Raw genomic sequence first — 24500 nt, forward strand, 5'->3', positions numbered from 1 at the left:
GGAGCGGCGGGGCGGGCCGGAACGCAGCGCCCGCGGGGCGGGCCGGGAGCGCGGCCGCGGCGCGACAACGCAGGCCCTGGGAGCGCTGCGGTTCCCGCCCCGGAAGCGGCGCCCACGTGAGGGGCGGGCGGGGGCCGCAGGGGCTGCTGGACCGCGCGCCGCCGACTGCGGCCTTTAAAGCGGCGGAGCGGGGCCGCGTGCGAGTGGGGCCGGCGGTGCTGCAGGTTTGTGTCCGGGGGGCTGCGCTGGGGGTCGGCGCCGCTCGGGCGCGTTCCGCCGGGCCGTGCCGGGCCGTGCTGTACCGGCGCTGCTGGCGGGCCGGTTGGGAGGAGCCCCCGGGGCGGGGTAGCACGTGTTGCGGCGCGGGGCCCGGCCGTGCCCGGCGGAGCTGCCGGCGCTGCTCGGCCCGCAGCGCTGCGGGGCGGTGGGGCCTCCTGCGGGGTTGGGAGCGCCGGGGGCTCGGCGGCAGCACGTGCGGCGGCAGCGCGGCCCCGCGGCGGGGCCCGGGCGGGCTGAGGGCGGCGCGGGAGCCGCGGGGGGCGCGGGGGCGCGTGCTGCCGCTGCGCGGGTGTGAAGTGTCTGGGAACGAACCGATGGGTCCGAGCGCGCGCGGGGGTTCAGCAGCCGGCGTCGCTGTCGCCTTCGTGCTGCTGGTAAGAAGCGCTGCTTACGGTGCACCGGCCCTGCCCCAAAACTGACCGCGCCGGTACCACCGTGGTGGTGAGGGGTGGCGGTTAATCCTTACCTGAAACAAAGAGCTCTGTTTTGGTACAAGAACCTGGTCAGAAGGCTCAGGCCTCACACGGGTTCCTGAATTCCATCAGTAACAGTTCCATCTTACTTTATTGGGGATTTTTATTTTTTAAACCCTTTCCCTCTCCCTATTACAGTAATGGTAAAAGCAGTCAGTCTGCAACTAGGTTTTATCCAGACCATAAATCTATGAACTGAATTACTGGTAACATTAAAATTCACGTGAGAGTTCTTCTGGGATCTCACTAGCATGGTGTGGGATGATATTGATGTAGGTAAAGGGCTTGACTATCATTTTCCATTTGTAGTTTAAATCTCATGTCTACTTACGTTATTTTAACTTGTTTTCATTTTGAGTAGTACTGATGCAGGCTGCTGGCGCACAGAAGGAACAGCTCAGTGTGGTTTAGTAAGAAAGCACTTAGAATAAACAATTAGGTAGGATTTTGCAGACTTCAGACTGTGGCTGTTCTTCAGCTTTGCCAGCTTTTTATTAGTCTTCATTGCTGCACAGCAGCTGAAAACTATTGATCTGAAAGTTGGATCCAGAAGCCAGGTTTGTGCCAAATGACTGAGCTAAAGAGCCTGAAATGAGCATGTGCAGCAAGACCAGAATTTCTCTTAAATTAGAAGGCTGCTTCTGCTTTATCCTAAATAGGTTAGAGCTTGATCAGTGTCTGAACTGAATTCCACGTGTGGCAAGCTTGACTCTTTCTTAGCCTTGCCTTCAGTATGTTGTTACTTGCAGCTGAACGGGTGCTTTTTAGAAGAACTTTTCCAGGTGTGAGACTGAAGGACTTGTCCCAAGTCTTGTGTTGTTTTGCACTTCTGTACAGTTTTGTTTGTATTTTGAAAATACTGCTACAGAAAGAGGCTTTGTTTTTCATCTCTTCTTAGCAGTGGAGCTGAGCCTTATAACGTGGAAAGCGAGTTATTGGTTCTGGGTATTCTGGTACCCAGAGAGGGAGACTGGTGCACTGAGAACTGGGGACGTGCCAGAAAGAGTGTTCAAGGATCTAACAAGGCTGAAGGAATTCAGGCGGCAGAAGCTGGGTCAAGACAAAAGCATATGTTCTTTCATTGTGCTTCACAGCACTAGTAACTATTATCTTGGCATTTCTTAAGGCTTCTTGGATGTGCGGCAGTAAAACAAAGGCTGTCCTGCATGTTTCAGACTGGTATGATTTCTTTTTTTTGGTGAGGCTAGAATAGCCAGGCTACCCTGGACAGATTGAGGGGTGGATCTCTCTAAATGACAACACCAAAGCAAAGTCAACAGCTTTATGAATGGCTTTTCCTGTAACTACACCATCTCAGACATGCAGCCTCTGCCTAATCCTCACCTCGTTAACTGGGGTAGAACTGCTGATGATTTCAAAGAATCACAGAATGTTAGGGATTGGAAGGGACCTCGAAAGATCATCCAGTCCGATCCCCCTGCCCCAAGTTTTTTTTAACAACTTGAATTTAAGTGAAAACTTGCTCCAGGAGATCTGTGCACTGTTCAGTAAGACAGGTTAAAGAGCCAAGACTGCTGAAGGAGAAAGCAGGGAGGCTGGTCTGTGTTTCACGCTACAGAGCAGCACAGAGCACCTGCCCCCACTCAGCTCTTCTTTGACAGTGTGCTGGGGTCTCTGTCCAGCTCAATCTGTATTTCAGTGTGTGCCAACACATTGTCTCTGTTCTAGAGCTCCAGAACACATTGTTAATGCATTTCTCAAAATACATGACTTAAATCCAAATTATTTTTTTTCCTCACAATATGCAAGAGGGCAGAATTTTTCATACCTCTTAGTTGTTGTGGTTTAACCCCAGCTAGCAATTCAAAACCGTGACAGTCACTTGCTCATTTCCCCTTGCCTCCAAATAGGAGAGAGAATCAAAAGGGAAGGGAGAAACTCATGGATTGAGATAAAAACAGTTTAATAAAGTAACAAAATAATATAATAGACTACTACTATATACATATATATATATATATATGTAATGGAAATAAAATATAAAATAAAAGATACTCAATGCAATTGCTCATGAACTCCATGCACACTATGCAGCCACTCCCTGGAAGAGAGAGAGCACCCTGGTCCTGAACAGCCAGTCCTAGGGGAAGAGGGAAAAAGGCAGAAAGGCCCAGAGGCCACTGCAGGATGGGAAAAGGACAAACTGCAATAAACTCCTGCATGAAACTCAACTGAAATGGGGCAGAACTGAAATGTCCCTCTCTCTAGCTGGAAAACCTGTCTCTCCTTAAATATGAAGCATGATGCTAATGGTGTGGAATGTGCTCATTGATGAGCCTGGATGTCAGTCAAGGTCTGTCCCATCTCCGCCCCCTTCCCAGCTGCCTCACACCTGCAGACAGAGAGCCTTGAAAGACCTTGGTCTCCCGGACAATAACTAAGATAACAGTAAGTTTTTACTTTCTCTTTGTTTCAGCTCGAAACCTCCAGAAAGTTACTTGAAGAAAAACATTAATTCTGTCCTGGGGTGTTATTCTCAAACTAAATACAAACATCAACTGTGCTAGCTACAACAAAGAAAAGTTTCTAACTGCATCAAGAAAATTAACCCACTTTCAGTAGAACCACCATGATAGTAAATTAGTATGTAGTCTTAAATGTTAATTGAGCTGTACTGTGAAAAGCACTCATAAGAAAATGGTTCATTTAAATATGTTGCATACTGCTTAAAAAAATCTGCACCTGGAGAAGACTTTACAATGTGATTTAAATTGCCAGACTAAGGTTCGAGAATATAAAGATTCACCCAGCTGCCATTCAGTACTGTTGTTTGACCCTGAGGATACTGTTAGATGTCAAATCCAACCCACTGCAACTGCTTTCTCCCACAGAAAGATTTTTCTGATTTTCTTTTTTATTCTCTTCCCTGCCCTAACAGTTCTATCATTCGTGTCTTCTACAAGCTGATTCAAGTCACTGATGAATTTATCTAGTAGAACTATTTTTTCATTCCTTCAGTAGGGGTTAACTTTCTGTTGGATCAGGTGTTACACCCAAAGAGTGTGGTCAATTAGTTCATGCAGTACAAAAAGCTGAGACTACTCCATAGACTGCCATTAAAATACACCAAATTAGGTATAATGTAAAATAGAACACTGGCTTCTCACACGTCAGGTTGGGGACAACATCACAGGGGAGTGTTATGATAGTGCCAGCACCTGAACGTGGTGGTGAACTGAGGCAGCCTCCTGCAGTCAGGGTGGCTCATGTGAGACATCTCTAAAGCAACTGCAACTGTGAGCTGGTGTGCAATGGCCTGGATTTTTGTGAAGTGCTTTGCAGACAAATGGATATCACCCTGAGCATAGCTGTCAACTAACACTCACTGAAATCAGGCTTTAAGGAGTGTTACAATGTTAGGTACAGGTGGCAGTCCAGTAGGGAAGACCAGGATGCAAATGTTAAGGCGGCAAGTGCCTAGATTAAAAAGAACTACAAGCAAGTCAAAGGATGCAACCTGACATTGACATCAGGAAGAGGAGGCGATAGGAGTGTTGCAGACTGCAGGGTGAACGAGGACTGGTGAACTAAACTACTAAAATAAGAAGGTGGGGCTGCTGTGTGGCTGTACTGATGAACGTGATTTCCTGTGACAAGGGAGTCTCTGGATTTCTCCGTACTTCGACCCTGTCAGTCATCTTGATGCTCTGAAAGATGTTCCTGTCCTGTGAGCAGCAGAAGAGCAGAATGTGTGTGCTTAAACCTCCCAATAACCTATGCAAGACATGAGTGCAAACCCATTTTGAGTAGTCTTAGTCATCACTGCTTTGTGAGCTGGGGTAACTGAGGGCTATGAAACTGCTTCATCTTCTGCAGCTGGATTTAACAAATGTGATAGTGGCCAAAGGGAGAAATCTGTACTTCATAGTTCAAAACTGAATTAAAACTGATTCTGACAGTTTTATAAAGCTGCATTTTCCCTCAAGGATTACTCTTCACACTCTATCCTTATCTTTAGAGCAACTAGAGAGACGTTTTCTCATGTGAATTAACCTTCTGGCCAGTAGCTGCTTTCTTATCAACCTTCTAGTGTGTGTAGTGGTTGTATCTATGTACTAGGATTATATGCTTAATGCCAGTTAAGGTAACAAGTTACTTTCAAGTTAAAACATCTTACATCTTACCTCTTATCAAAGATGCTTGATTCAGTATTCAGGCAGAAATGCATTGAGGACAAGTTTGTAAAGTTTAGGATGCATTAGTAAATGCAGGTATTTTCATTCCATCCTCCAGGAAGTTCCTTGAACTTTCAAAGATTATTAGGAGGCAGAAGTTTCAGGAATAGTTTCTAACGATACCTATGTAAGAATATTAAACAAGTTTTGTTATTGATGCTTTGATGAGTGGTTGGATTTGACTTAAAGAGCAAACGTTGACTCTCAGGTTTATTGCTGTTAGGTACCAACTGAGAATCTATGCCTAGAAAAGGTAAATAATAAATAATGCTGTAAAGGGCCAGCATTTTTTTTTTACTTATCTTGAATGCAGAATGTCAAATGCTGCCTTAACAACCAAAGTATTTTGCTTTTATTCCCCTCCCCCTTGTTTCATAGTTTCCTCTTGGAGTTCTGCAGTCATGTTTAAAATTGGCTCACAAGCATAAATATATGGCTGAAACCTTGGCTGTTATCTTGTTTAGATGAGGCTGCTGTAAAATGCAACACTACATAAATGTAAGTCTGTAGAAAGTACTATTCAATACTTAATGCATTTGCTCTATATTCTTTTCAACAGAGCTGGTGAAAATGGCTGCAAATGGAGAGGGTGAAAACATGTCTATTTTGGAAAACAAAATCTGTCAGCAAATTGAGGTAAGTTCAATTTATAGTTTGGGATCTGGACTGGGATGTAGTTTTGGAGGCATTAATTGTTAAGGACTTGGCTAATAGAAGTTAACTTAATTGGGAATTAGACCTGAGTCTTCAACTCTTCAAAAAATGTCTGTCACAGGTCTATGACAGGTATTTAAGATAATTCATAATTGTAGTCTAAGTTGGAAGTTATAATTCTCTGGAGTTGCCTGTTAAGACTACCATTTAAAAACACAAAAGGTTTAACTTGGTAGTGTTTTAGGTGCCAGGGCAAGTACATGTATCATTGAACAATTTATTCTGTGTTCACTGGGGTTATTCTATCAATGCGAATAGGAAAATGCATTTAAATTCTATATGACTTAATTGGAGAGGGGGGAATCTGTGCTGGTCAAAATATTGGCAGATTGCATAACTTGCTATTACAATTATTGCTACAAATTACAACTAAACTTATGTGCCTACTTTATTTAGATTAACTATTTCTCAGTCTAGGCTTGAAAGGTAACCCTACAATGGAAAACTGAGCACATCACTTAAAATGACATCTTGAAAAATAGTGGTTTCCTGAAGGACACAAATACAGCTGTGTGTGAATACCCATTAACATATGGTACTGTAGTCTTTATTTATAGGGAGAAAAAAAAACAGAGATTGAGGAAAAATGGTCTACAAAGCTAGACTTGTGGTAATGTGATTTTGAGGTATACTAGAGGCAGAGATATTGTTGTAAAACCTGCATTGGCTTTTTAAAGCACAATTATATAGGTGGGAAGGCTTCAACTTACCCTGTGCCTTCAAGTATTTGACCCTGGTTAGATTATTGCTAGTAAGCAAAAGAATCTGATTAACTTGTCCATCTTGTACTGACTGACTGAACTGGACAATTTGTCAGCTACATGACACTCTGCTCTTCCCACCCTGGACAGGATCAAAATGGGAACACAGTAAATTAAAATAAAAATAATATTTTAATGTTACAGTATTTTCTTGAATGAGACCTAGAAACTCTAGTCTATGCATAGGATTTCTCAGTGTGGAAAATACAATATTCTTGCTTATACATTCCTCAAATAAGGACTAAAACCTGAATCTGTTGGTGACAAATTTGACTCTGCAGAGCTTGATCAGGTTGATGAGTAATTTATGTTAACAGAACAAGCCTCCTGCTTCTCCTGAGCAAAACTGCAGTCCTTTGCCACATTAGTCCCATTGCAAGAAGCACTCTTTTTATAGAGCTTGCATGTGGCAGCTAGCTTTTCCAAAAATACCACATTAAAGCAGGAAATAATAATTTCAGAATTTCTAATTGTTCAGATTCATTAATTTGATATGTCTCAATGCACTGCAGTAAGTTGTCAGATGAAAATTAGTTTTTAAGACCGAGCATTTGAAGACAAATCTCCCTCCCTTTCTTTTTTTTTTTCAGTACTATTTTGGCAATCACAATCTACCAAGAGACAAGTTCCTGAAGGAACAGATCAAATTAGATGACGGCTGGGTGCCTTTGGAAGTAATGATCAAATTCAACAGGTAAAAACAAAGTACAACTAATCTGGATGGAAGGGTGATTTTTAGCTGCTTATTTAGGTCCAAATGTCCATGGTCTGCATGTACAGCTCCTACTGCTGTTTTAACATTTGGCTTCAGCTTTTCCTGTATATTTGTAATAACCTGTGTCTGCTTACTCAATAGGTTAAGTCGCCTTTCAAAAGATTTTAGTGTTATTGTAGAAGCATTAAGAAAATCCAAGACTGGTTTAATGGAAATAAATGAAGACAAAACTAAAATCAGAAGATCTCCAAACAAACCCCTTCCTGAATTAAATGACCAGTATAAGGCTGCAATTAAAAACAGATCTGTGTATGTTGTAAGTAAACCTCTTCCTTTGCTCTGTGCTGTCCTGCATGACTTCGACTGAAAACCATCTAAATGAAGCTCGAATTAACTTGTACTAGATGGGTTTCAATTTCTGACAGGGTTATAATTTCTGACTAGGTGTCAGTTTGTTGCATATAATTGAAGCTTGTTGCTATTTTGCAGAAAGGTTTTCCCCTAGATGCAACTCTCGATGACATCAAAGAATGGCTTGAAGATAAAGGTCCAGTTGAAAACATTCAAATGAGAAGAACATTGCAGAGAACATTTAAGGTAGTAGCTCTTGCAGTGAACAGTTAGACCTGGGGCAGGGATCCCCATAAACAACATTCTGTTCAATTACTCCAGCACTGAATGTCTCTTACCATTTAACAGGGCTCAATATTTGCAGTTTTTGACAGTGTTGAATCTGCTAAGAAGTTCACAGAGATCCCAAACCAAAAGTACAAAGACACAGAGCTGATAGTGCTTTTCAAGTAAGTGCACTTAACTGAGGTATGAACTCATAATGGTCAAGGGTGGATTTAGACAAGAATCTAGCTTGACTGGAGAAGTGTGTGTTTCTGCACTGTTGTACAGGTATTGGTTGCTGTACCTTTTGGAGGCTACCAGCTCAACTCCCAATGATAATCTCAACTGTTTCTCGGCTACTGCTGTCATATGAAGTAATTATAATGGAATACTTCAAGTGGTATTAACTGAGCTTATTATCTATTGAAGGGAGGAGTACTGTACAAAGAAAAATGAAGAAAGAAGACAAAACAAAGTGGAAGCTAAAGCAAGAGCTAAACAGTAAGTCATCAACTGAAGTACCTGGTTTGGCTCACCTGACTGCACTTGAACCAACTGTTAATTAATTTAACTTTTCTACAGGGAAAAAGAAGAAAAACAGAAACAAGCAGCAGATGCTGAAATGGTATGGGGTTCTTAAATCTCTATATTGAAAAGTATGCAATGTTTGCTTTTGTATAGATTTTCAGTCCACACATAACAAACGTGCTCCTGCACCTACATTTTGTAAAGCTAACATGGGATATTTGGAGTTTGAAATTCTGTAATATAGAGCACATTCTGGAAAGTCAGTTCAGCTTTTCCAACTAAACTACAGTAAGACTTTGTTATGTCATGGTATTCATTCTTATTTTAAAGAGACTAATTTTGTTTAAAGGATCATATCCTGAATTTAAATTATTAGGCATGTTTGCCTGTTCGGAACTGATCCTAAATGCACCACTGAGATGATCATTGTTCCTGTAAGGATTTAATCAGTATTACATAGATTTTTAACCTGAGATGTCAGCCTTCAGAAAATTGATTTGTAGAATTTAAAGGCTGTAAGTCTCTTACAGGAAAGGAATACTAAGTTGCACATAAATACATCACAGTAAGCAAAGAAAATTAAAAGAAAAAAAAAGAATAAAGGAGTGAGGACACACTAGGCAAGACTTGGACATCAGCATCAATAAGCTATGTAGCAAGAATGCTTGGGTTACTGATGGTGCAAAGTCAGGGGTGACTTCAACTGCTTATTTATCACTGTCATGTTTTAATAGTCTCAGGATTGGGGAAAAAAAGAATATTCAAGCTTGACTCTTCGACAAAAATGTGGGGTTTTTTAATTTTGTTTAGAAGTCTCTGGAAGAAAAGATGGGATGTCTTTTGAAGTTTTCTGGTGACCTAGATGATCAAACATGCAGAGAAGATCTCCATGAAGTATTTTCTGGTCACGGAGAAATCAAATGGATACACTTTGTTAGAGGTGCAAAGGAGGTCAGTAGAATCTTAGACATTGAGTTAAGATCTCTGTAGTAAAGTCTGAAACTGAATTATTAAATGCTTGTTCTCTTTATAATCAAATAATAAATTATTTGACTTGTGGAATCACAGAATATTTAGAGAATTAAATTATTCCCTTAAATTCTTTCAAAAGAATGGATGAAGGTTCCAGCCTTCTCAGTTAAGTTCAACAGAGACTGTTTGTTAGGACAGTCTGAGGGCTTTGTTTCAGTCTAGACATGTTTTACATCATGTAAAATTAATGAACTTGCAGAAGTACCTAGCAGGATATGTTGTTCATCATTCTACCTGAATGTTTTTGCAGTAAGATTCAAATGCAAATGCCACTCTTCTTTTAAAGGGGATTATCCTATTTAAAAGTACTGCAAAAGAAGCTCTGGAAAAAGCCAAAGAAGCGCATAACGGAAATTTACAGCTTCGGAACAAGGATGTTACATGGGAAGTGCTAGAAGGAGATATAGAGAAAGAAGCTCTGAAAAAAATACTGGAAGATCAGCAAGAACTGCTGAAACAGAAAACAAAAGGTCCTTCTTTTATTGGTTTAAGCCTTTATAATGTCTTAGAAGTGGCACTGTGTGAAAGTAACTGTAAAGAATGAAGACATGATAAACACTAACTGTAAAGCATTATTTTGAGCTTGACAGTCAAAAGACAAATGATACAAAGTTCCTGACATCTTATATCCCCACAGGACGCAAAATTAAAGGAAAAGGAAGAGGGGGGAAGACACCTCAAGGTGCACACAAAGGAAAAGTAGAGTTTCAGGGCAAGAAAATAAAGTTTGAAGAAGAAGAAGGTGGTGAAGATGATAATAAAACAGGTATGTCATTCTGTGCACTGGATGCAGCTTCTTTAGTACACGGAGCTGCTTTCTGGAAAAGTACCCACATTTCTTAACAGTGTTTCAGCTTTGCCCCTACGTTGTAGTATTTCTGTCCTCTTTGTCAGTATTAGTAAAGTAACTTTTTAAGGGTCTTGTGCTTGATTCCTTCCAGAAATCTCCAAAAAGCATATGATAGGTGAGTCTGTACTGCAGGGCTGTTCAAAGCATTCTGCATTGAAAGACGGTGGTTGTTGGCAATATTACAGAACGGTACAGACCTAGCCTCTGGTGTGGTCAATTGTTTTTTTCCTCAAGGATCTGAGAAGACATAGTGGTATTTTTATTTACATATATATATATATACATGTATATATTTTGCATATTCTGTGTATTTAGCTTGGAGAAGATGAGGAACTAAGCTTCTGTTCATTAGTTATGGCACCTGCTTAAACAAAACCCAGTAAAACCTACTCCTCTTAGTTTGTATCCCTTCATCTTCTTACCTGCTCTCCTGCTGTAAAGTTATACAGGGAGGAAGCTCTTGGAAGTTGGTGTTTTAGAACATATAAAAGCTTTTAAGTCACAGTAATAAGTAAATGCTCTAGCATAGCAGTGGCTGTGGATAAACTAGGACTGATCCTTGAACTTACATGGTAGGAAGGTTTTTTTTTTCAGAAAATTGCAGGTATTACTGCAATGCTCTCCTTTACCATAACTGACTACATATTCAATCTTGCAGAACCAGCAAGTCCCAAGAAGAGACCACTAGAGGAGACGGAAAAAGAAGAACCTGCACCAAAACAACTGAAAACAGAAAATGGAGATGGAAATCAGTAATACTAAAATATTAAAAAATAAAATAATTCTTTTTATTGTTCCATTTACAATAGGTTTTAAAGACATGCCTCAGTTCAGGAGTGTCTTGGCAGAAAATCTAATGAAATCCACTTCAATGTCAACCTATAATGAGAGGAAAACTTCATTTTTTTTAGGTTACAGCTTTTTGTTGTTGGTGTTTAAGCAGCATGCTTACTCTTAACATAGCACCCTGCAAAACTCTTTTATATTTATAGTTTTGTTTATACTGTCAGATCCTCTCAACTTTTCTGGCACCTCATTCAAATGTAAACGTTTGTGGACATTACTGTAATCTTGCAGTTATGTTAAATAGCAGCTGCCAATAAATTCAGAACTTAAAACTGCTTACTGCTGAAGCCTGGATGTTAATGTGGTATAAAGCTCTAACCGTGAAGCAGCAAATCTGAAAGACATATTTCCATCATTTAAGTTCAAGTCACCAAGAAAACAGGTACAGCTGAATAAAACTTCTAGTCTTTGCTACTCAGCATTCCTAACCATCTTCAAATCTTGCTCAGTTTACTTCCCCTATGGTAATGGGATAAATGTCTTCTAGGCCAGCATTTAGCACCCAGGAAACTTGCACATGGGCTTAAGCTTCAATACTCCAGCATCCTGACTAGATTTTCTATTGTGAGACCAAGTGCACAGCTTCCTCCTACCCCCTGCAAGATGGTTCTGTGAGGGATTTCAATGGCTGTAGCTACTTACAGGACAAAGCATATAACACTGAAATAATGCTACAGCTGTGAAATCCTAGTTACTCTGACCTTCATCACTTCATTTTGTTTAAGTTCCATTTGCAGATAGGATCAAGCAAATAACTATTAAAAGTTGTGTCAAGGATGCTGCCCTTAGATCAGAGGTATCAAACGCATTTTCACCAGGGGCCACATCAGCCTAACAGACTGCACGTACAGTCCTAAAATGACATTTGGCCCTTTGAAGACAACTTCGAGGCTGATGTGGCCCCGGGTTAAAATGAGTTTGATACCCCTGCCTTGGATTTTTCACACCTACTTGCAGTGCTGGGTTTAGTCTTTGTGTACAGCTTTGACTTGCATTACAATTATTCTTTTCCCTGTTCAGTTACAAAATGTAGTAACAGCAATGGAACTTGATGCCATCATAGTGAAATTCTATCAGGTGCTGTGAGCATTCCTCATCCAGTACATATGGCCATCAAACTTAAATTTTCTTAAGTAGAATTTATTTACCTGCCCAGTACAAGACAGAGCATTTTCTCCGTTATGTTAGGTTTTATACTTACTGATTTCTTCTTATGAAACTTGTATGATGCTGGTAGGTCATATCTAAGTTCTGTGAACAGTAGGAAGAACGCTTGTTACGCTAGAGTTATGATTGGTCAATTGACTTACACCCTACACCCATGTTCTCCTGTTGCCCCAACTCTGCTGCCCCTGACTGGATAAACTGTTTGGACCTCTGGACTAGATTATTACTGAACATTTAAGCCAACCACATCACACAGTAAGTGGACAGCAGAAATGCAGTTCCATGTCTCAAGTTGTATGACTCTATAAAGCATCCAGCTGGTGACATGGAAGAATTGGGAAGATGCTTGAACAACTCTCAGAAAAATATTAAGGTGACTGTAAGGACAGGGTGCTTTTTTTGGTGTGAGAACTGACCTGCACTTTGGTTTCATTAGACAGCAACAATCTCCTTTTAAAACAACTAGTCCAGGAAGAAATAAAGTTCTAATTCTGCACAGAATATGTATTCTCCAGAGCCTTAGTAAGTGCCTGCTTGTGTTCTAGCCAGGTAGCAAGGTAATAAACAAAAATGCTGCTTACAAGAAGACCTATGTTATTCTCAGTGTTAAATCACACTTAAATGTACCTCATACTGTTAAGACTGGTTAGTAGTGTTACAGGTATTAGCCCCCAACAAAATGTTGGGGTGGCTTTTTTTTTTGCCTTTAACAACAAATTAATCTTACCTGCTAAGACTTCCATCTTCACTTCCCATTCATCTGCCTTCTTTTGAATGTGCTACAATATTAAACAGATACAGGTAAATTTAAAAGCTCTTTCTTATCTAGCCTCCTGTATTTAAGAAGTCTCCTGTGCTTTTGTTTTTCAAGGTGAAGCATCTGATCACTTATCTTGATGCATGTGAGATCAGTTATTTGACACGATTAGTATTTAGCTGAAATGACTTTAATTCCCATAAAGGTGTGAACAAATCAGTGAAGATATATATAGACAACATAATTAAATACCAACTATTTAATGGCCTTATTAATGCTCACCCTACTAAAATGAAGGACTTACCTGACGTGTTGAAGTTTTGTGAAGGGAATATACAGCTGTTTTTGCCATTTGTAAAGCAGTTTTCAGAAAAATCATATCCATTCCTAAAAGAATGTTGAAATTCTTAGAATTGTTAAATGCAAGCTTAAACTAGAGGATTTAAAGATCTGCTTCATACTTCAATTTTTCTGGAGTAATAGCTATTTGAGAAACAGCACTGAACACATTAATGTACATAAAGTACTTCTAAAACTTACCCAATTGCTTTTAGTAAAAGAGAAAAATGATAGGGATATGAAATAGCTAGTAATGGTTATTTCAAACGCAGCAGTTGTTATTTACAATGTTGAAGTTGATAATCTGTATTTAACGAACTGATTCCAGATCCACAAACTTCTAGGTAATTACAATAGGTAATTGTAATAAAAAAGGGAGGTGTTTCATTAAAAGTGTTTCCCTTGCTGTTTCATTCCTATTTATTTCTGACTTTCAGAATTACCAACCTTTATTGTGCTTTGTACCAAATGGTGGGTTCATAATAACAGTGTCAAAAGTCTCTGACATGCCGTTAGATATAGAGCAGACATCACACAGAACCATGTTGATGTTGGTGAGCTCAAAGTCTTCAATATTGCTATTAAATATTTCCAGCGCATCTGCATCTATGTCAAACCCCACACAAAATCTATTAAAAAAAAAAAGTGCCGCACATTAGGCTGTTGCAAAATAAAATGGTGTTTAAATTCTGTAGTAAAGTTTTGAAAGAGATCTGTGTACAGAACTTGTAACAAGCATATGCTACTAATTCAGTGCTAATAAAAATGCCCTTTCTCAAAGTTTGTGAAGGAAGTTTCACATGTTCATTTAGTACTTCAGGGGAAAGCAAACACTATCACCTCCAAATTCATGGCAACTGTCCATCTCCTTCCACTATTTGAATGGTTATTGACTGTCTAAACATATGAAATAATATTATTTTCTACTCTTCTATACCAGAAAAAAAAAACAACCAGATCTTAGCATTAAATACTTACCCTGCTCCTAACATTGCACTTCCAATGCTGAGCATGCCACAACCACATCCTAAATCTGCAACTGTCTTGTTTTCAATGTCATCAAAAGTATTGTGAATTGTATAAAGCATACATGCTGAGAAAAAAGAAACAAACCAAAAATGCCACAGGTCAATAATATCAGTTATGCCTCTGATTAATGAAGAAAGCTACTTCTGTCTTCAGAAAACTCTGAGCTAAAGGTTTCTTGTCAAGCAAAATTAAGCTGATGTTCTCACTGTCTGTTCTTTTTCATTTATATGTGAGAAGAAGTTAAAAACATTTTGGCAAGTACTAGAACTGCAGATCTTTGGTGGAGAGATTACACATAGCTGTCAGTATCTGTGGAAAAATATATGTGGGAGAAAACCATATGTAAAATATTGAAAAAAATAATTAAGGTATAATGAGTGTCTGTATGTACTTCAATAAGTCCATTTCAGCTTTCTGATTTACAGATTAAGACAATTAAATCAGATTACCTTATTTTTAGATTGTACATTAACAGCATACTTCTAATGAAAATAAGTTAACAAGTCATTTAAAAATAAGTAATTACATTCCTGCTGGATGCAATTTCTCAACTACTTTTAGTGTAAAGCCTTCACAGGAGATAATACAATAGAAATACATTTTTGTTAAGTGCTGATGAAGAAGCAGCAGAAGAGACAGCAGTGCTGCAGGGAACCCGTACCTGCGATGTGCGGGCTCGTTGGATACTGCTCAAGGAGCAGTTTGGGACTCTCAAAAGTATCAACTTGCTGAAGACAGCTTTCCAGTTCTTTAAGCTTTATTTTCTTCATGTTTATCGCTTAACTAAGGAAAATAATGTGTCATCAGCTCCAATAATATAAATAAGCCACAGATAATATTTAATTCTTTTACACTTTAAATCCCACCGCATTGAGCACCCCCGGGCTTTCGGGCCCAGCTGACGCCGCACGGGTATTTCCCCACCCACCGCCGGTAACCGGCTCCCAGGCCAGGCGCCGAGGAGGCCCCGCACCCGCCTCGGCCCAGGGTTCCGCTCCTACGGACGGACCCCGCAGAGCAGGAACCGAGTCCCGGAGACCTCTGCTAGTCGCTTGCCCGACGGAGCCCCGCTCCGCGGCCCGCACACCCCCACACCGGTGGCACCGCCTCCACTCACCGCAGCCCCGGCGGCCCGGGCCCAGGGACCCCGCACTTCCGCCGCGCCGCCCGGCCCCTCGCAGCGAGCCAGCCCCGCGCCGCACCGCCCCGCCCAGTGACGCGGGACGGCGGGTGCCGCGCGAGCTGCAGGCCACCGCCCCTCCGCGGGGTAACTGGGACCCGTGGCGGGCGACGCAGCTGAGCTCTCTCGTCTTTAATTAACAAATGTTCGCTTTGCCTATCGCGTGTTATAAACGCGGTACATTTAATTACAGCCGTTACGTGCTCGTGAGAGCCAGGTCTGTCCTCCAGCGCTCTCAGGGCTCAAACCGCTGAGCTCCGCCTGGCCGGCGGGAGGGACGCGCCTGCGGAGAAAAGCAACGGGTTTAACTGTTCTCACGTTCTCCTTCCCGCAGTCCTGGAGGGGACGCGCTGCACCGCGGGCCGATGTTCCCTGCCCTGACCGAGCAGCCACGGGAGTGCCGGTGGCGAAGCCAGCAGAGGGAAGCCTGCCCGGGGAACCCGGGGTTCGCTGCTGACACATAAAAGGTTACTGTCGTTTAGGGACATATTTTTGTTCTTTTAATTATTTCCATTACATAGTTCAAAACCTACTTATCGATCTTTAGAACGGTTGAACGGTGTGTAAGCTACGGCAGCTCGCACCCAAGTCCATTTTCTCCAGGTGGGAGCGAGCAGTCGCACTCCGGCACCTCACGGCGCGGGGCTGCGGCACCTCCGGCGGGGCTGCCGGTGCGAGCGAGCGCGCAACACCGGCCCTGAAGCCTCAGAGGAGCCGCCTGCGTTCCCGCCGGGCTCCTGCCCTCAGAGCTGCCACCGCCTAACCCGGCGGCCCGGGCTTCACGGCAGCCGCCCGGTAACAAAGAGGACTCCGCTACCGCCGGTCTCCCCAGGTGGGCGCGCACGGCAGTTGAGGCCACGATGGCAGGCGGCGCACACCCATAGCTGCCGCCTCCCCCGTCCCGACAAGAAGTTTCAGGCGGGCGGACAGCGACATTTCGTGGGGCGGCGGCGCGGGCCGCGCACCTGCGCGCTGACAGGGCGGTGCGAGGCGGCGGGGAGGGCAGAGGAAGAGGAGGGGTAATGTCAGGGGAGGGGAGGGGAGAGGCGAGGCGAGGCAGCGCCAGGAGGAGGGAGCGGGCGGCGGGGAGGGCGCCGGTTCCGTGGCTATCGCGAGAGGGAGGCGCCGCTGGGAGGGGAGAGAGGGCGGCGCGGGGGAGCCCCAGAGCTGGGAGCCCGGCGCAGCCGTAAGGGCTCCTCAGTTTCCCATCATGGCGGGGGCCGGCGCCAGCGGCCGGGATAAGCGGGCGACGGCGGCGCGGCTGAAGACGGCGCTGGGCGGCGAGAGCAGCGGGGCGGCGGCGGGCGAGCTGCGGGCGCTGCTGGAGGGGGTGCTGGCCCCGGCGGCGGGCCCGGGCGGCGGCAAGGCGGCGGCCGAGGCGCTGGAGTGGTGCCGCTGCCTGCTGTCGGGCGGGGAGCCGTGGGACAGCTTCGTGCAAGCCGTGCGGGCCTACGACCCGGCCACGCTGTGCGGCCTGGTGTGGACGGCCAACTTCGTGGCCTACCGGTGCCGGACGTGCGGGATCTCGCCTTGCATGAGCCTGTGCGCCGAGTGCTTCCACCAGGGCGAGCACGCCGGGCACGACTACAACATGTTCCGGAGCCAGGCGGGGGGCGCCTGCGACTGCGGCGACAGCAACGTCATGCGGGAGGCCGGGTGAGCGCCGGGCGGCCTCGGCGGGGCGGGCGGGCACCTGCCGGCGGGGGCGGCCCCGCCAGGCGGTGGAGGTGTGACCGGAGCGCGGCGTTTGCCCGGTGCCTCCCTGCGCGCCGGGGGAGGGCAGTGACTGGGGACACCTGCTTGCGTGTGGGTCGCCTCTCTCGCTGGCCGTGGGTCGGGCGAAGCTCTGTGGAACGGTGGCCTGAGGAGGGGTCAGCCATGCCTTCCCGGCCACCAGCCCCGGCGGGGGTCCAGTCAGAGGGCTTCCTTTGTGGATGCGTGTGTGCCTTTTATTCGGGCGCTTACACGAACCTCACTGCCCTTGCACCGAGCGCCTGTCTAGAGGAAAGGTGCTGTGGGGTCGCATCTCTCAGGTCCCAGCTAGCCGCCTCGGCCTAGTACAGGTAACCCTGAGGTGTGTCCAGATACTTTTGGACTTTACGTGAGCAAATATGATAAAATGAACAGATTGGGTAAGAGGGAGCCATGTTTGTGTGTTTTCTCAGTCTGTAGTTCATCTTGCCTTCTGTTTTTTTCTATTCTCAGCTTTAAATCAAGGAATTTGGTAACTCTTGGTTGAGTACAACAGGGTAGGGTTTTGAGGAAGTCAAACATCCTTCGTAGTCTGCAAGTGTGCAGACCTACTGGAGACAGGTACCTGGTCAGAAGAAGAGGAATGTGGTACCTCGTTGTACCCTCCTTTGTTTCCTTTGTATCAAATTGTAAAAGGAAAGATCAGTCAACCAGTTGCTGTGTGTAGATGATACCTAGCCAGTTAAACTTCACATATGACAACTGAGTGTCTTTTTGAAGCTCCCTATGTACCTCTTTATTCAACAGAGAGCTAAAGACTTTGCCAGAAGACAGTTTGGAGTGCTAGAGTGAGCCTTCTCTTCTGACTAGCTTTCTAGAATAGTCTCTATCTTGATCGCCTTAGCCTTGGTGAGATTGCATACTCTCGTAAGAGCCATCTCATCTCTTCCTAATAAATCTTGAGTGTATCTAGCAGAAAATGCTAGGAACATATAGAAATATCAAAACGTTTTCCTTGGTTCTTTTCATGTTTTTACCATGTGCAATATGTAATTCTGCATAACGCTGCATCTTCTCTTTTGCATTTCTGCGTAGAGATTTCACTAATTCTGCTGTTTTCTGTTGCTTGAAGGTTGTCATCTTGGCTCAGACTCTTTGTGTCTGTATTCACCAATCTCCTGCTCTAGGCCTTGAGGTGGCCTCGTTCTTTGTTTCTTGTGATGTTTTTTCCTCCTTTGTTTCTCTTACTGTTAGCCTTCACTATTTCATCATTCTTCTTTTTTGGTAGTACCTCTCCTTATAGGTAGACTCCCTCTAATGGAAAAAAAAAAACCCTCCTCTTTTTGTTTTCATTGATCTTCACTGGTTTCAGGGGGCTGCTCCTGAAGTGATTCTTTATTTGTCAGTTCTTGTTCAACTTCTGGTGATTCTGCTTTCCTCAGTATCACCAAAATAACAGTGCCCCTTGATTTCGAGAAGTAAGAAAAAAAATTGTCACTTCTTCCAGAGCGCAGCGTGGGATAGATTTAGGGCTCCTCTTAGTGGCAGGATTTTAATAGAGCACAGACAAATTGATCTACTTTAGGTAAATATTAAAATTGCTTCTGATACTGCTCTCATCCAAGAGTTTATAGTTTTCACAATTGTCTTTTCCTATTTTAAACAGTTTTATTATTGAATAAAGCTGAATTAATAAAGAAGAAATAAGGTATGCTGTTACCTTTGCAGGGTGAGCAGATGCAAACCCTGAGGGAGTAAGAATATTCTCCTCATTTCTCTGTTATATTTACCCTACTTATTACTTCTAATAGTAGGCTTTGAGAGTAAGTTGTCTCGGGTGTGTGGTAGGTCCCTTCAGGAGGTTTGATCATTCTAGGATAAGAATTCCATAGCATCCTTTCAGAAACAACACTCTTGAGTTGAGCAGTAGATTTTCCAGTCCTCCTGGACATACAGGACAGTGCATCATGGTATATGGGGTGTCTGCACCCAACGTAAGGTCGCTCCTGCTTATCTAAAGAATTGATGCGAAGTCAGTGCAATTAAGTGAACTAGAAACTTTGTTTGCTGTGCGAGACAAAGTAAGCTAAGCTCAAAGCTATATAAAGGAATTAATGCATGCAAACACACAATTTTGCATGTTGACTTGAATTGCTTCAGTGCGGCATGTTTAGATAAACTGATTTAACTTTGTGTATACAAATCAGTTGCACAATTACAGAGGTAATGTTTTACATGGTGAAGTCAGGAGGTCTTCTTGGTAGGTTGAGGAAACCGGAGTGTGTCTAGCCCGATATAACCTTGGCCACCAGAGCCTAGGCTTCTATTAATAGCAAAGGAATCAAATGCGGAGCCTACTTACGAACTTTATCTGCCATCTGCCTGCTCAGATAAAATTTTGTGTAGATACTGTATACAAGTAGTATAGTAAGAGTAGTTTGTTTCTGTTGGTTCTTGTTATCTGGTTGCCCTGTTAAGAGTTTTTTGATTTGATGTATCTTAAAAAATACTTCTGATGAAGCATCATTTAACTGATCTTCTGTAAAGGAAATCTCTCCAGTTTGCTATGTGGAATATCTTTCCATTTTCTTTAGGGGTGCTAATGTAAATCTAGAGATGGTTTGATCTGGGGCATAAGCATGTGTGTGTAAATCTTTTATTACTAATAAAAATCTATAATTTACTTTTTAGAGATACTTGAGTGTTAATTTTTTACTTCTAATGAAGTTGGCATATAGTGTAATAGATGGATGCTGATTTGCTTTAGGTACCTTGTTTAATTCTCATTTGTTTTAGAAAAATCAGATTGTCACACTCTTGAACCTTTTGATTCCCATGCATATTTCAGTGTTTTTGATTATGAAGTTAATTGCAGTTGGTCTGATCTACTAGAATGTGACTTAGACTTTAAAAAATACCCAAGTATGTAGCTGCTTGTCAAAGCATTACAAACTCTAGCTGTGGCAAGGTTTAAGAGATTTTAAGATGCAGCAATATGTCAGTAGGTGAAAACAGTTTGTAGTCCTCTCCTGTATGGTATCTAGCCATGGGCAAATGAAATTTTGCAACTCCATCAGAAATAATTAATAATGTTTTGAAGAAGGCAAAATCTTCATTTCTAAAGTATTTATGGTAGACATATGCTCATGATTCAGCAGGCAAGTTCATCTGTTGAAGGAAACAAATAAACCATACAGTTGGACAGGGGAAAATTCAGACTGGGATATTTTTTGCTTGGTAGATGATCTTGTGTTATAATGCAAGTTGATAGTTTATAAAATATAACCTTGAAGAAAGCAATATGCCATGTGGTTATAGTAACAGTATAACTAGTCAGTAATCTGTTACTGATGAGTACCGTCTTGTTTCTGTGGCCCTCTTGTTCTGATTCCCCTTTAAGTCTGAGACAATAACCTGACATACTAGAGCCTCTACACTGGCTATTTCATTCCCCCGTGTCCTGTTTCTGAGTGTGCCTCACTGTGTGTTGACTTATTTGTTAAATTAATCATGTGGGAAACAGATGTTTTAGTGCTGCATTACTGTACAAAGAGAATAATATCTCCATCAAGTGCTATATATCCTGAAAGGCAAAAAGCCAGGTTAAGAATTTCATTAAACAGGCTTTTGTATTGATGTTTGCTGTGTATTTGATGGTAGTTATGGCAACCAATGGCTCCACTGACATAGAGCTTTGCCTTCTCTTATGATGTATCTAAGGGTCTAAGAAATTACCCATTTCCACTTGTGACTGTGGGCCATTTTTTTTATCAGTAGGTATGTGTGAAGTTAAAAAAGCATTATAAGAAATATAACTGTTACAGATTGACGATATATGCCACGTGTCCAAAAGCACTTTCGGGTACCTACCTTCAAGCTTTCTGCAGTCCTGTCTCTAACGATCCATACTCAGCTTTCCATTTAGCTCTGTCTTAGAGTGTCTATCAACGCAGGTTGCATGGAGATCTGGTCTGGGGTACACACTAGATGAGACTTTTCTTTTTTCCTCTTCCCCATTGTGTCTCTTTTGGGGATTGATATATCTGTAAAATCTACCATGATCCCTTATGAAATGGCTGGAAAATTCTCTTCGCCTCCTTTCACTGCCAACAAGTATGAGAAGTATATTCTTAGTTTCTAGACTGCTAATTTTCTGCTGCTTTAATTTATTTAGAATTGTCTCTTTTTTTTCAGTGCATTAAAATGTTCAAACCCCATATATATTATTGAATAGTTAAATTTAAAATTTGGACAGTAGATACCTAGTATTGATGATCTTTGCTGATCTGTCCCCATATCCTTCTTTCCCTCCTCCTGACTCCATTCCTTATTTTTGTCCCTTCTCAGGCCCACTTTCTTACAGGAACTCATTTCAATAAAAATGGCCTTACTGTGCTGTTTGTGAGCTACAGCAGAACATATTCTTTTACTTTCTGTTGCTGAGTGAGAGTAAAGGACCTTTTTCCAATTCTAGATTTCAGAAAATTTTAAGCATTACAGTGACAATAAAAAGCAAGGTTGCTGTTGAGAAAGCTGTTATTAGTAGTTACTTTTGGATATGTTCTGTGCGTGTTCATCAGGCAAGGTCCCTTGTGTCATCTTTGGTTGCAGCAGCTGTGATCCACTTAACACCAGAATCACAGAATGTTTGGGATTGGAAGGGACCTCAAAAGATCATCTAGTCCAATCCCCCTGCCGGAGCAGGAACACCCAGATGAGGTTACACAGGAATGTGTCCAGGCCGGTTTTGAATGTCTCCAGAGTAGGAGACTCCACAACCTCCCTGGGCAGCCTGTTCCAGTGTTCTGTCACCCTCACTGAGAAGACGTTTCTTCTCAAATTTAAGTGGAACCTCTTGTGTTCCAGTTTGAACCCATTACCCCTTGTCCTACCGTTGGTTGTCACTGAGAAGAGCCTGGCTCCATCCTCATCACACTGACCCTTTATATATTTGTAAACATTAATGAGGTCACCCCTCAGTCTCCTCTTCTCCAAGCTGAAGAGCCCCAGCTTCCTCAGTCTTTCCTCATAAGGGAGATGCTCCACTGCCTTAATCGTCTTTGTTGCCCTGTGCTGGACTCTCTCCAGCCGTTCCCTGTCCTTCTTGAACGGAGGTGCCCAGAACTGGACACGATGTTCCAGGTGAGTTCTCACCAGGGCAGAGTAAGGGAGAAGAACCTCTCTTGATCTGCTAACCACCCTCCTTCTAATACACCCCAGGATGTCATTGGCCTTCTTGGCCACAAGGGCACAGTGCTGGCTCATGGTCATCCTGCTGTCCACCATGACCCCCAGGTCCCTTTCCTCTATGAAAAAGAAAAGTCAGATCTGCCTGTGGCTGGGTTTTGGGATATACAGGTAATAAATATTTTACTGGTGTTAAGTAGAGTATGTGGCTGTTTCATGGAGTGTCTTGCAACAGCGAATCACCTGTTTAGCATACACATAGCATGTTACTGCTTTGAAAGTTGTCTGTTCCAGTGTGACTCTATCATCTGTGTTCTTCAAGAGAAGATGAGAAGGTTTCAGTTCTCGAGGATCTTGGCTAGTTTTGGTAATGTAGCATTGAGGATGGAAGGATGTTCTTTTGGACCTTTCTTCAAGAAGCTGCTGAAACCGATGCTTCATCAGCAGGCTGAGACCCTACACGTTGTCAGGAAGTTTAGCATCTGAGCATTATGAAATGGCATAAAAATGTCTTCATGTTCAGGATTGTTGGGCTGGTACCAATGGCATTCTGTACGACCTCTGTCAATTCCACGCAGCTTCCCAGTCTTTTGGACTGCCAAGGCCTTCTGTCTGAAGGGACTGAGAATTCTGAACTGTACTGCCTGTTAACTTGGCATGAGAGTCTGAATAAACCCATGGTCATGTACTTCTGGTGGGTGTGACTCTTCAGAACATAAACTCCACTATCTGATCTTCCACATACAAGGTACACGAATTCATGCTGGGATTCACACTGACCGCAACATTTGAAAGAACCAGTTACTGTGCATTTATGAATAATTGATTCTCTCTGGCATCTTCCCCACCTCCCCCAGACGTAAAGCTCAGTGTTTTGTTTTGCTGCTTAGGATATCACAGTAATATTCGGTAGTTTTCACAGTGCTTCATGTTAGGTCTTATACCTGGAAAGTGAAAGATTTCAGATCACTGTGTTGATTACATCCATCATGACATGCGGTCAGCTCACAAACCTGCCTGTCTTGATTTCTCTTAAGAATGTCTCTAATTAGGACTACATCAGCCTCTAAATTAGTTGCTGCAATGTTTTCCAAATCGTTAACAGCCAAGTGATAATTTTGAATTGCTGCTTTTAGAGCTGTGACCTGACTAGGCGCCATGTATTTTATATGTGCCTCAGGAATAATGTGGGGTTGTTTCAAGGGCATCAATAAGATACTCAAATGTATCACTATACATAACTTTAAACATTTAGAGGCCTGAAGTCTTGCTGTGTTAGTCATTGAACGTATTTATAATAAATGATGGTTCTACCCCAAAGCTTTTGCTTTTTCAAACCAGTCTGGTTTGAAGAACAGAACAATACTCTGAGCTTGGAAGATACAACAGCTGTATGTCTTGCCTTGTCTGAAATTGCCTTATTTATTGTATGACTTGTTTATCACTTTGGGATATGCCTTAGCATCTATTCAATTTAAGAAGAGCTGGTGTTTTGGATGTCTCTGGAAACATTTGTATTTGGGTTAACCAGTGTTGATTTTCAGTTCCTTTGCTTTGATCCCGCCAACTTCTAAACCTCTTTTTATCCCTCTTGTGAAACAATCCGTGGTCCAGGATTCTAAGTTTGCTACGTCAGAGTGAAGTGTTATTTGTCTGCTACGTATCTGATCTACATGGATCTGTTGGCAACAGAATAAACATGATTTTGGGTGTATGTTTGGGGAACAAATTCCTAAAGCACTTTTGTCTCTCAGGTCTTTCTTAAAGACAATTAATATAGGCTGATTCAGAGTTCAGGCCATTCTTCTGTATCACTTACAGAATATCAGGAGTTTTATATTTAAAAAAAATCTGTGAGTGGTATCTGACAACTGCAGGTGATTTTAAATAATAATATTTTAGGTGCCCTCCTCTGTAGGGTTCTAGTGGTATGCTTTGAAAATAATGTGATGAATTTTCTTTACATTGAAGTAATGTGGGTAGCTGCATAAGTATTACAATAACAAGGACTACATAATGAACCAGGCCTTCATCAGGATGCATCTCAGTTTCTGCACAGCTCCGGCAGTGATAATAGCTCTGGCATGAAACACATGGGCCTTTCCAAGAAAACTGGACATTACATATATATGCACCTTGT

The 24500-nt window shown here is 42.6% G+C and overlaps 3 protein-coding genes across 14 annotated transcripts in view; 2 read left to right on the plus strand and 1 right to left on the minus strand.

The window, feature by feature from the left end:
- Positions 1–75: 75 nt before the first annotated feature.
- SSB (small RNA binding exonuclease protection factor La) lies at positions 76–11284 on the plus strand. 3 transcript variants are annotated; one of them, XM_065069754.1, is made up of 12 exons: positions 76–224; positions 5508–5584; positions 7014–7117; positions 7280–7454; positions 7628–7735; positions 7838–7938; positions 8183–8254; positions 8336–8378; positions 9092–9232; positions 9600–9783; positions 9951–10079; positions 10822–11284. In XM_065069754.1, exons 2-12 carry the CDS (start codon positions 5519–5521, stop codon positions 10917–10919), a joined length of 1221 nt encoding a protein of 406 aa, XP_064925826.1. In that variant the 5' UTR covers positions 76–224; positions 5508–5518; the 3' UTR covers positions 10920–11284. The 3 variants fall into 3 exon arrangements, with proteins under 3 accessions (XP_064925826.1, XP_064925827.1, XP_021147255.1); XM_065069755.1 differs by lacking the exon at positions 76–224 and adding an exon at positions 576–653; XM_021291580.2 differs by lacking the exon at positions 76–224 and adding an exon at positions 2987–3161.
- On the minus strand, positions 2660–15613 carry METTL5 (methyltransferase 5, N6-adenosine). Of its 5 annotated transcripts, XR_010473856.1 has the most exons (9): positions 15419–15612; positions 14963–15084; positions 14251–14365; positions 13720–13901; positions 13238–13320; positions 12904–12955; positions 12211–12260; positions 4898–5071; positions 2660–4438 (listed from the first exon to the last, which is right to left on the minus strand). XR_010473856.1 is itself a non-coding variant. In XM_065069774.1 (8 exons), the coding sequence occupies exons 2-8, from the start codon at positions 15069–15071 to the stop codon at positions 5033–5035; spliced, it is 630 nt and encodes a 209-aa protein (XP_064925846.1). In that variant the 5' UTR covers positions 15072–15084; positions 15419–15612; the 3' UTR covers positions 2660–5032. The 5 variants fall into 5 exon arrangements, 4 of the variants coding, with proteins under 4 accessions (XP_064925846.1, XP_064925844.1, XP_064925845.1 ...); XM_065069774.1 differs by having other exon boundaries at positions 2660–5071; XM_065069772.1 differs by lacking the exons at positions 2660–4438; positions 4898–5071 and adding an exon at positions 10930–11343 and having other exon boundaries at positions 15419–15613.
- The window catches only part of UBR3 (ubiquitin protein ligase E3 component n-recognin 3), a 122123-nt gene continuing 113134 nt past the window's right edge, over positions 15512–24500 (plus strand). For 4 of the 6 annotated variants that reach the window (XM_065069719.1, XM_065069720.1, XM_065069721.1 and 1 more), the window contains exon 1: positions 16607–17137. In XM_065069719.1, coding sequence (XP_064925791.1) covers positions 16692–17137 — 446 coding nt within the window. In that variant the 5' untranslated portion in view covers positions 16607–16691. Of the gene's footprint in view, positions 15699–15815; positions 15949–16606; positions 17138–17267; positions 17556–24500 lie in introns of those variants that run through there. The other 2 variants (XM_065069724.1, XM_065069723.1) reach the window with 2 other exon arrangements.

Source organism: Columba livia, chromosome 7 (genome assembly GCF_036013475.1).
Source record: "Columba livia isolate bColLiv1 breed racing homer chromosome 7, bColLiv1.pat.W.v2, whole genome shotgun sequence".
NCBI classification, from domain to species: Eukaryota; Metazoa; Chordata; class Aves; order Columbiformes; family Columbidae; genus Columba; species Columba livia.